General features: G+C 39.6%; 1 protein-coding gene across 1 annotated transcript; it reads right to left on the bottom strand.

Annotated features, from left to right (window-relative positions):
• Window positions 1-10,416: 10,416 nt before the first annotated feature.
• Window positions 10,417-13,783, bottom strand: LOC138902474 (uncharacterized). Its single transcript, XM_070190342.1, has 6 exons — window positions 13,587-13,783; window positions 13,406-13,494; window positions 12,851-13,288; window positions 12,348-12,562; window positions 11,160-11,417; window positions 10,417-11,043 (listed from the first exon to the last, which is right to left on the bottom strand). Exons 1-6 carry the CDS (start codon window positions 13,781-13,783, stop codon window positions 10,417-10,419), a joined length of 1,824 nt encoding a protein of 607 aa, XP_070046443.1.

Below are 13,783 nucleotides of genomic sequence, written 5' to 3'. Positions count from 1 at the left end.
TTTCGAACTTGGGCATATGTTCGGGTTGAGTATCAGGTGGTCCGGGATCATTTCAGCGCTTATTATGGAAAGTTAACATTTTGAAAGTTTAAGAATTTCTTAAGTTTGATTTGAAGTGGACTTTGGTGTTATCGATGTCCATTTGAGGTTCTGAGCCTTGGAAAGTTTAAGTGTGATTCAGACGTGTTCGGCGAAGTTTGAATGTTTGCAAGTTTAAAGAAAGGTTTCGATCATCAATTCGGAATTTTTAATATTGTTTGACGTGGTTTGAGGCTTCGGATAAGTCTGTGTCGTGTTTTAGGTTGTGTTGGTATGTTTGGATGGGGTCACGTTGGGGCATCGGGTTCGAATTGAATTGGAAACAAATCGAGTTTCGACTTGGGAAACTGCTGAAGTGCACCAGGTCTGGTGCGATCGCACCTGTAAAGGATTTGGCCGTAGGTGCGGGACCACAGTGGCGCGTTTGGCATCAGAGGTGTGGAGTTGTGCTGCGTAGAGGGGATGCGCAGGTGCGAGGTTTTGTCCGCACCTGCAAGATTGCATATGCGGGAAAGAGATGCGCAGGTACGAGAGGGGCATAAGGCCCTCATTTTTGCAGAAGCGGAGCCAAGGTCGCAGGTGCGACTCCGTAGAAGTGGAGTCTGGTTCATAGAAGCGAAGGCAGGAGGACTGAAGGGAACCGCAGAAGCAGAATTATTGGCTGCACCTCCGGAACAGCAAAAGCGGTCAAGTGGCCGCAAGTGCGATGATCGCTGGGCAGAAAACTTGTTTAAGTACGTGGGTTTGGCTCATTTTCATTTTATTTCTTCCATGGGAGCTGACCTTGGAGCGATTTTGGAGCGCCAGTTCCATCGTCAATCATGAGGTAAGTAATTTCTACAAGTTGTGAGTTAAATATATGAATTTCGGCTTGTAAATACATGAAAAATCATGGAAATTGTGGGATTTTAAGAGAAAACCAGAAATTGGTATTTTTTTATTATTACCGCAAAATTGAACATGGAATTGGGAATAAATCATACATTTGAGTTCGTAATGTTATGGGTAAAGTTTATCTTCGAAAAATATTGGAATCTAGGCACGTGGGCCCGAGAGGTGACTTTATTGACTTTTCAAGTGGAGTTGGAATTTGTTATAAATTGCTAAATTGTAAGCATGAGAGTATATTTTGATTGATTTGCAGTTATTTGACTAGTTTCGGAACGTTTGGCTTGGAGTTGAGTGTTAGAGAGGCGTTGGAGCAGGTTATGGAACCTAGGAGTGAGGTAAGTCTCATGTCTAACTTTGTGAGGGGGAAACTACCCCATAGGTGATATAGTTGTTATGTACTATTAGTTTTGGGTACCACGTACGTACGAGGTGACAAGAGTTCGTACGGAGCTAAAGCATATTTATGTCCGGGTAGAATTAGGACTTTACCATGTAATATCTGAAATATTTGAACTCATTCTGCTAGCTTAATTAATTGAAATTATAATTGAACTTGATTTATAAATATACACATATATATTAGGCCGAGCTTTATTACCCCGAGTTGTTGGCAATTTATTTGAGAAACGGTAAAGGTTATACTCACCTTGTGTTCATATACTATATCATAAGCTCGTGTCTCATAATTAGATAATTCATTTCCTTTCTTGTGGAGCGAGCCGAATACCTCGGCAGGATTATGTACCACACTCTCATGGGAGTGGGTCGTATGCCTGGCAGTATAATAGATGCATCTATGGTTCGTGTTACTCGACCCTCGGCATTGTACATGTTATGATTGGATCGGGCTGATCACCTCGGCAGTATCATACTCTTTCTGAGATCTGTTCGTACTACCTCGACATAATCGTGCGTCATATTGCTAGCAATCCGATTATTTGCGAGATTTTCCTTCCACTGATGCCTTGCATTTTATATGGCATTTCTTATCTGTTTGTTATTGACACTTGATATTTCCAAGGTGTTGAGATAGAATACAAGATTGAGAAATTAATATCGTTAAAAGAAATTTTGGAAGATTGTGTTAGTTATAGTTTTACCTCACTACTATTGTTGTGCCTCTTATCTATTGATGATTTACCATGTTGATTTATTGGACCACTAGTAAGTGTCGATGTTGATCCCTCGTCACTACTTCTCCGGGGTTAGGCTAGATACTTACTGGATACGCGTTGATTTACGTACTCATGTTGCACTTCTGCACTAAATGTGCAGGGTCTGACAGGTTCATTTGGTGATCATCTTGGCGCGTAGGCGCTGCTGTTGAGGAGACTTTATGTGAGCTGCATTCCAGGCTACGCACCGTAGTCAACAGAGTCTCCATCATACTATTTATTTTTATGCCTCATTTACATTCTAGACATATGTTATATTATTATTGTACTCCTTAATAAATGCTCATGCACTTGTGACACCGGGTTTTAGGGGTTTCCACTGGAGGTTTATTATTGTAGTTCACGTAAGTATTACTATTTCACCTTGTAATTCATATTTTTATACGGAAGTTGGAAATAAAGATCACGTGTTTTCTACGAGTATCAGACCTCACTCTACTTATTTAATGGGATTCACGATTTCTAAGGTAATAAAATGAGTAATTAAGTTGATTAAGCACTGTTGGCTTGCCTGACGGTGGCGTTAGGTGCCATCGCGACCAATAGTAGATTTTAGGTCGTGACACACCTAGTCTCCAAGACTAGGTAAGCCTAACATTTAATATATACGTAACAGGAATAACCAAACTGAGATACTAAAATAAAACATATAAACTCATATTAACTTCCAAAATATAACCTCAAAAACATATTTTCAAAACCGATGGAACTGAGTCATAAGCTCTAGAGATTATTCTAAAACGTCTACTACAACTTTATCTGATAAAGAAAATAACAAAATGAGAAGATAATGGAAGGTGACTCCGAGGCGTGCGGACGCCGAGCATGTATACCCTCCAGAAGATAGCTAACAAGTCAAACTAACGTCCAGCACGGGCAGGCGTACCTGGATCTGCACAAAAGATGTCCAGAAGCGTAGCATGAGTACACCAAAATATTACCCAGTAATTATCAAGACTCACCACCATAAGTAGTAACGAGGCCAGGTCAAGACACCTACTAGGAAATGATAGACAAAGAAAAAATATAATAACAAGAAGTAATGGAAAACGAAGAAATGATAACGAAGCAAATTTAATAACGTAAATTAATGTCAGAATTGTAAGCATAAAGATAACAAGAATGAATCAAATAATGAGAACCACAAATAGTCAAATACAGACAAAACTAATAAGACAAGGAAGAATAAAAACAACAAGAATTGTTCAACCAATAATTCTTTTCAATATGAAATGCACAACAAGAATCACAACTGAGGTACCGACCCGTATTCAAATTTCACACTTTCAATCACAACTTTTCCTTATACCGCCGCGTGATCCTTACATTTAGATAGTTTTGAAAATAATTTTCCCGAAATAGCTACACGCACTTTAGCCCACCTTATGTCGCCACTTGGCTTCAAGTAATTCCCTTACTAGCAAAATGCACATAAATCCCATCTTATGCCGCCGCATGCAGATTAACCCCTATCCTTATACAATCGCATGCGCATTAATATCACAACACAATAACAACTCACACCACAAGTGCCCATATACTGTAACTTTCCAAAGATCAACAATATCAATGTTTCCACTACAATTAGCCCATGGCTCAATCACAATGTGCACAAGAATCTCAACAATATGTGAATTGATCAACATGAAAGATATCTTAACAAATTAACAACTTCACCTCAATGTGATAACGGCTTTCACAACTTCAACACCAATAACACAACAAGAAGATATTACACAAAATTACAACTTCAAGTAAAAGTAAGTCAACAATTAAAGATGCAACAAGGCAATAAATTCAGCTAGAGCATATAAGAGCAAAACAACAAGTAAGAGGTACAACAAGTGTTAACAATGTCAAATAAAGCATGTAAGGGTAGTTTAACACATGTATTAGTTGATTAACAATGAGGAATATAACATATTATCACAATTCAATTAAAGGCATGGAAAACGTCTAAATAACTTAAACCGGTCAATTACTACATATAGCATGTGTACCCACTCGTCACCTCACGTACACCTCTTTCACATAACAAAAATAGCACAATCGACCCAAATCCTAAGGGGTAGTTCCCCCACATAAAGTGTAAGGTCTCGTAAAATTTTGCCAAGGAATTTAAGGTTTCGTGGTGTTGAGGTAGGCTTACATGTTTGAAGGTTGTAGAAATTCTTCGGGTTAAAGAATGCACAGTAGAGTTTATGGAAATTTTTGGAAGGAAAAGGCAATTCTGCAGTCTGTTTCGCGACTGCAGAACCGTTTTGCGGACCGCATAATGGTCGCAGAGATGAGCAGGGAGTTATTGAATTTTGAAAGTTGTTTTGCGCCCATTCTACGGTCGCATAATTCATTCTGTGGCTGCATAAGTGGTCTGCGGACCGCAGAACGGTCGCAAACTTGACCAATCTATCCTATATTTTTGAGGACCATTTTGCAGTCCAGTTTGCGGACCGCAGATCTGTTCTGCGGTCAGTTATGCGACCGCAAACCTGATTTCGGAGGGTCCATTTTTTGATTTTTACAACCAGACCCTATTTTAATAAATAGACTTTGGGGGTTATTTTGGGGAGATTATCTGATGATTTAAGAGAGATGTGAGAGCATTTTAGAGAGAGAAGGAGGAAATCTAGCATTCTAATCTTCCAATCTTGCACCAATCTTCAAGAATCAAGAAGCCATTCACTAGACCATCATCTACCCGGGTAAGACCTTGTCCTAAAACCTTCATGCAATTGTTATAGGTTTAATTAGGTTATGGAGTTAGAATTAGGCCATCCATGTATCTATAGCTTGTAGTATGTGAGGTTAATGAACTAGTTTGGGTAGTTCTTATTGAAATTGGTTGAGGGAGGAAGGGATTACTATTGTAGAGCTTTATAGTCTAATTTGCATACTAGGTGTTTGACAAAATTCCTAAGACAGTTACACCATATGAATCCTTCTAATTATTATTCGCTACCTTCTTATAGATTGTTATTGCTAGAACTGTTGGGACATTGTAGTAATTTAAGAAAAGCTCAAAGAAAGGTATGTTGTCTAAACTACTCTCTTAGAATCGAATTCCATAATGTTCCCATAAGTTTCAAGTATGGTTGGCTCAAGTTCCTAATTCCTATGTTCCGGGTTATCCCTTATAAACTTGACTATTCCGAATGAGCCTTATGTCAAAATATGTTCAAAGTATGGGTTGTGTATTAAAATGTTATGTCTTTGAGTCGTGTTTCAAATGAAAGCTAGTATGCCAACTTGTGTGAGAAAAACTCGATATGCTTAAGACTCTTAATTGCTCATATGTGTACCTAAGGTCTTGATTGAAAATGTCTTGTTGTGGATAATCTATAAAGATACTTAAAAATAAAATAAGTGAATTGGGGATATAAAGTGTGGCAAACGTGCCAAGAATAAAAATTATACTTGTGGCTAGTGGTGCCAATGAAATAAGATGATGTGAGAAAGATTATAAAATGGGATTTGATTCAATTGTTCCAAAATTATTTCAAAAATAGAATTTCCTAAAAGCTTATGTACTAAAGTCATGCCCATATGTGCCTGTTTTGAATAATGCTATGCTTTGTAAGTATTTTCAATGTGTTTTGTGTTCTTACATACTCGTAAGTGGAAATTGTGTATTGCCCTCTTTGGGGAAAAGTATTTCAAGAATAAATGGTGTGATACTTGTTTACGATTTTAACTTGCGCTTTGATTGCCAATCATTTTACTCCATTTCATGGAAAGAAATCTATTGTGCTTAAATTCTTCAATTCCAATGAACTTAAAGGTGTGATTTTCGGAATATTATATATGTTGATATTGATGATAATGATCCATTGAAGGAAAGATATAAAAGTGTGGAATTTGAAATACGGCCACCGTGTCTTGAATAAAGAATCTCGTGAATGGACAAAAGTGCCAAGGAAATATTGTTGTTGTGATTGGTTGAAAATACTAGTGGAGATTTATACAATGTGAAAGATGATGTATGTAAATATATTTGGGCTTTTGTTTCCCTTGTGTGCAAACCAAAAATGTTTTTGGGAGTATCATAGTAAACCGAGGAAGGGTGGGTCATAAGGCCCATACCCAAAACTACATGTGCCTGTGTAGGAGTAGATTGTGATTATTTCCCTTATTTGGGATGATATTATTCCCCTTAATTGGGATGAGATTGGAAATAGCTGTGATTTGGAAAGGTCAACCCACACGACATATGTGAGGAGGCGTCCTAGCTGATCGGCTGGAGATCGGATGCCATGTTGCGCACATGGCAGTACTACTCTTGGTAACATCTTTCTTTCGCACCAAATGTCAAACCACATTGTTCGTGGGAAGATGGCCTAGACGATCGGGCGTGATCGGACTCCGTGCTAAAAACACGGTGGTATATCGGTGCTAATAATCTCCCAACCAAAAATATATATATTATTTTCGTATTTTGAAAATTATTATATTTTAACTGGGCATTTGGATATTGTTGATTGTGACTTGATGCTTCTTTGGTTTTCCCTTTCTTATATTGGCATTCTATTTTGAAGGAGGACAGTTAGCTATACATACTAGTACTATTACATATGTATTAACGTTTCTTTTGCCGAGGACACTGCATCTTCAATGGATGCAGGTGGTTCATCAGCAGGCAACTTTGGTCCTCGTTAGCAGTTACTCCCTATTCAGCAGGTTTTGGTGAGCCCTACTTTATTCGGGGCCGGATATCATTTGATGTTGTACTTTATGTTTTGAGGTATAGCCGGGGCCTTGTTTCCGGAATTTCCATATTACTGTTGTGTTGTACTTAGAGGCTCCGTAAACATGTTGTGGGTGGTGCTTGATATGGGGAATTGAACTAGAAATATTGGTATTTGGCAAACATGTTTTTCATTATATCTATAACTTGTAATATTTTGGAAATTATGAATGAAGCTTCTAATGGAAATGATATGGGAGTTGTTAATGAAATATTTTTAGTGTCTGATTGATAGAGTGCATCTCCTCTTTATTCATGGATGAGTTTGGGTAGAAGGAAATCTAATAGGCTTGCTAGGCCAGGTTCACTCGGTTGAGCGTCGGTCGCGCTCCCCGAGTTCGGGGCGTGACATAAAGTTAGACAAGATACGTACTTCAACTAGGCCAACTCAACCCTCAGAAATAGCTTTTCCCCTAAATTTCGCCTCCACACGGCTCAAATCTAACCAAAAGTAACTTGATATCATCCACCAATGCAAGGGAAGACAATTACAATAGATAAGTCAACAAACGTCAACCATGTGCCCGCTTGGTCAAAACTACCGTCCAAGGGCAAATTCCGACTACCCATAACCCCACGAGTCCATATATGTGTTTTATTCCAAAATCCGAGTCCAAATCGACTTTCAAAACTCAAATTCTCATTTTTCAAAAACTTGACAAAATTTCCCAATTTTTCCTCTTTGATTCACATAAATTTGATGCTAAATCTAAGATATATTTATGAAATATAGCTGAAAATGATAGGAATTTACCCAATGTTTGTAGATAAAAATACCATCTCCAAATTGTCTTCTACCGAGTCTAGGGTTCTAAGATGTGACAAATGAGACCTAAATCCCGACTTTCCAGCCCTTATGTCTAGTTGCAGATGTCGCATTTGCGACACAGGGTTCACATTTGTGAATCCTCGCAATTGTGAATCAGAGCTCGCATTTGCGAACCTGACAACCTCAATAGAAGTCGCAATTGCGACAAAGGATTCACAATTGCGAAGTTGGATACCTTCGCAAAAGCGACCAAGTGGTCGCGAATGTGACCCAAGCCCATGCATGCTGACTTCGCAAATGCGAAGGTGTAAGTCGCAACTTCGACATCAGACCACCCCTGTCACCTTCACAATTGCGAGGCTGGTGCTTGTAATTGCGACAACAGAGCACCAGCACACCAGCAATTCCATTTTCAGTTCAAACCATTCTGGTACATGTTCGAAACTCATTCGATCCCTCGGGGCTCCAAAAACAACATCCACACAAGTCTAAAAACATCATACAAACTCTCTCGCGCGATCAAAACACAAAAATAACATCCAGAGCCACGAATCAGACACCAAAACGCATGAATTTCAAAGTAGAGTTCAAGAACTTCTAGAATTGCAACCAAACGTTCAACTATTATCAAATCAACTTCAAATGACGCCAAATATTGCATACAAGTTCTAAATATCATAACGGACCTATTCCAAGTCCCAAAACCAAATTCCAAACCCGATAGCCAAAAGACTTCAAATTGCCAATTTTTGGCAATACAACACAAATCAACCTACGGACCTCCAAATTTGATTCTGAGTATATGTCCAAGCCCAAAATCACTATACAAAGCTATCAGAAACATCAAAATACCGTTCTGGGATCGTTTTCACAAAAGTCAAAGTTTGGTCAATACTTCTAACTTAATATTCTAAGCCAAGAACCAAAGGGTATAAATCAACCTGAAATCTTCCCGGAACGAAACCAATCAACCCCGCAAGTCATAAACCCTAAATTACATATGTGTGAAGCATCAAAAGGGAAAACAGTGTGAAAATACACAAAACGACCGGTCGGGTCATTACATAGGGACATCATCAGAACCAGACCCTACAGCAGCTGCCTCGAAATCCTGGCTAGAACTTTCTGAACCCTGGGAAGTGATGTGGGATGTAGAAAGCACATCTAGAGGCTCTGGTCGCCCCTGTGGCCAGGACTGCTCCTCTGGAATAGATGCTGAATTTCCCTTGGAGGCTTCCCTAGATGGGGCATAAGAGCTACACTCAAAGAGGTCTCTACCTCTACCTGCTGTAGCTTTCTTTGATATTGTCTTTTGAACACTTAGGGGAAAGGCACCTCGGCCTCAACCCCTTGAAGATTCTCCATGCCCCTTGGTAGATTCACATCGTCCTCATGATCGTACCATTGTCTGTAATAATACAAAGAGAATTATCAGTTACAAATCATGATTCATTACATTTAAGACTCATATAAGTGTACGAGAACAACATAAAAGCAGTGGGGTTACAAGTAAATAAATATGTTGCATGAATGGGTGAAGTGCGATCCACACATTTTCAAGTGCGGCCCGCAGAATGGAAGTGTGATCCGCATAATTTCAAGTGTGGTCGCACTTCTACTCAAATGTTCATAGGTCTCATATGCCTCTTCTCTAATAGATAGTGCGGGGTGATTGTGCGGCTACATAATTCAACTACGGCCCGTAAAAATATAAGTGTGGTCCGCACATTTTGATTCTAAGAAGACAACACTCGGATAGGCAGTGCAGACCTCAGTGCAACCTCACCAGGAATTCTGCGGTCCGCACAATTAAAGAGTGGCCGCAGAAACACTATACTTCTACCAGTCACCATAATTAGCAAACTTCGGACAAAACATTTTAAGTGCGGCCGCACATTTCAAAAACAAACGGGCAAGTCTAAATTTTACCTAGGTTTTGCAAATACATGTTAAAATCTTCTTGGAAACATGGTGTGCGCATATTAATTAGTTTACCCAACCCATTGTAGCATGGTTTAACAGTTACCCATTACAAATCTACCCCACATGGATACACGGATTGAATATGATAACAGATGGCCTAAAAAAAAGCTAAAAAGGGAAAATAAATTCAAAAATAAAAATAAAACAAAAATCAACATGAAATGAAGCATACTAAATGATGTAAATGTGCAAGATCCTATGAGTGCAAATGGGTGTGTGTGTTTGACAGTGTGAAATCCTCAGGTAAGCTCTCAGAGTAACAGCGATTTCTCAAGAGTGTGAAAAGTATAAAATGAGGCGTAAACTTCTATTTATACTCAGTTTAATTGATAGGAAAAAAGGTCGAGTGCAGCCACACAATTTCAAGTGTTATTCGCACTCTTCCACATGTTCTTTAATTGCCTGCTTCTCATGTGCGGTCCGCACAAATTTAAGTGCGGCCGCACAATTCTCCCTGTTGTCACACATTTGCCCTACACTGACAGGAAAAAAGATTAGAGACCCTATCATTTGACATCTTATTTAGCTCCGGGAAATGTGGTTCGCAGATGAGTTCTGCGGCCGCATAAGCTCTTCTATGATGGCACAATTTTTTTCTGCAGCCGCACAATTGAAAAGTGCGGTCCGCATTTTCTACTTCACTTACACAATTTTGTCCAACCTTCTTTCATCTAACACTCAACCCTGCAGCACACTTCAAATCAAGTTAAAAACAATAAAGAACATCTAACGACAAAAAGAAAAAGGAAAAGAACTTGGGTTGCCTCCCAAAAAGCGCTTAATTTAACATCGCGGCACGACGTAATGTCATAGCATCCTCAAGTGAAGTAAATGGCTGCCACCACATGGCTCTCTCCAACTTTTTCCAAGTAGTGCTTCACCTGGTGACCATTGACTCCGAATATTTCATTGTTCTTGTTCTTCAAATCCAATGCACCGAAGGGTGTTACACTAACAATTTCAAATGGACCACTCCACTTGGACTTGAGCTTCCCGGGAAATATCATCAACCTTGAGTTAAACAACAATACAAGATCACCGGCCTTGAACTCTTTCTTCCAAATGTACTTGTCATGAAGATATTTCATCTTTTCTCTGTACAAGGACGAACTCTCATAAGCATGGTACCAGAACTCATTCAATTCATTCAAGTATGCAACCCGCAAGTTAGTCGTAACATCCCAATCAAGATTCAATATCTTCAAGACCCACATTGCCTTGTACTCAAGTTCCACCAAAAGATGACAAGCTTTCCCGAACACTAACCGGTTTGGTGACATTCTGATAGGTGTTTTGTAAGCCGTCCTATAATCCCATAACGCATCATCAAGCTTCTTGGACCAATCCGTCCGATTTGCATTCACCATTTTAGACAAGATACTCTTTATGTCCCGGCTGAAGACTTCCACTTGACCACTAGCTTGTGGATGATAAGGAGTCGTGACCTTGTGAGTAACACCATACTTTCTAAGTAAAGTGTTAAAAACCTTGTTGCAAAAGTGTGACCCCCCCCCCACCCATCGCTTATGATTGCACATGGAGTACCAAATTTTGTAAAAACATTCTTCTTCAAGAAAGCCAGTACACTTCTCGCCTCATTGTTGGGTACGGCGATGTCCTTAACCCATTTGGACACATAATCCACCGCGGCCAAAATGTGAGTGTTTCCACAAGAACTCACAAAAGGTCCCATAAAGTCAATGCGCCAAACATCAAAAATATCAATCTCCAAGATAGTTGTGAGAGACATCGCATTTTTATTTGAAATTCCACTGGCCCGTTGGCATTCATCACATCTTTTCACTAAGTCACTTGCATCCTTGTAAGGAGTAGGCCAATAGAAACTACAACTTAGAACTTTGGCCGTCGTTCTTACTCTACCATGATCACCACCATATGACGAAGAGTGACAAGCGCCAAGAATATCACCTTACTCTTTTTTCGGTACACACCTTCTAATCACCCCATCCGTACAAATCCAGAAAAGGTATGGCTCATCCCAATAGTAATCTTGACAATATCTCTTGAGCTTCTTTCTTTGGTTTGAAGAGAACTCATCCGGAATGATACCACTCACAAGAAAATTTGCCAAGTCCGCAAACTACGGTACATCTTTCATTGATAGTTCAAAAGTTTCACATTGGGGAAAGCGTCATTGATTTCAAGGCCATCATGTGGCCTCCCCTCTTCCTCCAAATGAAACAAGTGGTCCGCCTCTTGGTTTTCACTACCTTTCTTGTCTTGAATGTCAAAAAAAAAATTCTTTCAACAAGAGTACCCATCTCCTCAACCGAGCTTTAGATTCTTTCTTTTTCATAAAACAGCGAAGCGCCGCATGATCCGTGTGGACAATAACTTTGGCACCCATCAAGTACGGGCGAAACTTCTCAATTGCAAACACAATAGCAAGGAGATCTTTATCCATAACATAATTGACTTGGGCACTATTCATACTAGCATCGTAAACCGGATGAAAAACCTTATTGATATGTTGCCCCAAACAGTCCCAACCGCTACGTCACTTGCATCACACATGAGTTCAAAAGGCAAGCTCCAATATTGAGCGGTAATGATAGGAATTGTTGTCAACTTGAGCTTCAATATTTCAAAAGATCTCATACAATCATCCTTGAATTGGAACTTGGCATCCTTCTCAAGGAGATTACACAATAGGTTCGCCACTTTAGAGAAATCTTTGATAAAGCGCCTGTAAAAACCCGCATGGCCTAAGAAACTCTGTAGAAAATACCTCAATATTCGCCTTGTCAACTTCAGTTCCATTCTTTGAGATCTTATGGCCAAGGACAATGCCTTCCTCAATCATGAAATAACATTTCTCCCAATTGAGCACCAAATTGGTCTCTTCACATCTAGCCAATACTTTGTCTAAATTTGCAATACAGCTGTCAAAAGAATCCCCAACCACCAAGAAGTCATCCATGAAAACGTCAAGGTAGTCCTCCACTATGTCCGTGAAAATAGCCATCATACACTGTTAAAAAGTCGTCGGTGCATTGCACAAACCAAAAGGCATCTTCTTGAAAGCAAAAGTACCATAAGGACATGTAAAGGTTGTTTTCTCTTGATCTTCCAGAGCAATAAGAATTTGGTTGTAGCCCGAGTACCCATCAAGAAAATAATAGAAAGCACAACCGGCTAATGTATCGAGCATTTGGTCCATGAAAGGAAGTGAAAAGTGATCCTTCCTTGTGGCTTTTTTGAGCTAATGATAATCCATACAAACTCTCCAACCAGTCACCGTTCTTGTGGGAATCAACTTATTCTTATCATTGGTAACAACCATAATGCCCCCCCTCTTTGGGACACATTGAACCAGAGAGGTCCATGAACAATCGAAGATGGGGTAGACAACCCCATCATCCAACCACTTGATAATCTCCTTCTTGACCACTTCTTGCATAGCCTCATTAAGTCTTCTTTGATGTTCAATGGACGGCTTAGCATCATCTTCCAACTTAATCTTATGAATGCAAAATATGGGGCATATACCACGAATATCCACCAAAGTCCACCCAATAGCCTTCTTCCTCTTTTGCAACACCGCCAATGTGGAATCAACCGGCTCGTTAGTCAAATAAGAGGAAAGAATAACCGGTAAAGTAGAACAAGGGCCATGAAATTCATAGCGAAGATGTGGAGGCAATGGCTTCAACTCCAAAGTCGGTGTCTCTTCAATAGAAGGCTTTGTAGGAAGAGTCTTCCTATTCTAGAGATCCGAAGACAATTTTTGGGGTGCATAGTAGTACGACCCCATTCCTTGCAAAGAGTTCACACACTCCATGAAACCATCCTTCTTATCATCATCAAAGTTGAGCAAAACGGTGTCCAACATATCACCAACATTGGTTGTAGCACTTTTATCATCAACAATAACACTGGTCACCAAATCCACAAAAGAACACACCTCATTGCTATTTGGTTGCCACATAGACTTAAACACATGGAATACTACTTTTTCATTACCAACCAGAAAATGAGTTCTTTGGCTTCCACATCACAAAGAACCTTACCCGTAGCAAGAAAAGGTCTCCCAAGAATAATAGGAACTTCATAATCAACTTCACAATCTAGAATAACAAAGTTCGCCGGAAAAATGAACTTATCAACTCGGACCAAAGCATCCTCAATCACTCCCAATGGCCTTTTCATGGTACGATCGGTCAT

Source organism: Nicotiana tomentosiformis, chromosome 12 (genome assembly GCF_000390325.3).
Source record: "Nicotiana tomentosiformis chromosome 12, ASM39032v3, whole genome shotgun sequence".
Taxonomy (NCBI): Eukaryota; Viridiplantae; Streptophyta; class Magnoliopsida; order Solanales; family Solanaceae; genus Nicotiana; species Nicotiana tomentosiformis.
The sequence above is the reverse complement of the archived record's forward strand: the minus strand, read 5'-3'. Positions and strand labels throughout refer to the sequence as shown.

Excerpts from the sequence above, each read along its gene's own strand:
- LOC138902474 (XM_070190342.1), bottom strand. The coding sequence starts at position 13,783 with ATGACCGATCGTACCATGAAAAGGCCATTGGGAGTGATTGAGGATGCT. Across the intron at positions 12,563-12,850 it reads TCCCACAAGAACGGTGACTG|TGGAGGACTACCTTGACGTT; the intron begins GTTGGAGAGTTT and ends TCACGGACATAG. Across the intron at positions 11,418-12,347 it reads TTGACAAGGCGAATATTGAG|GATGCAAGTGACTTAGTGAA; the intron begins GTATTTTCTACA and ends ACTCCTTACAAG.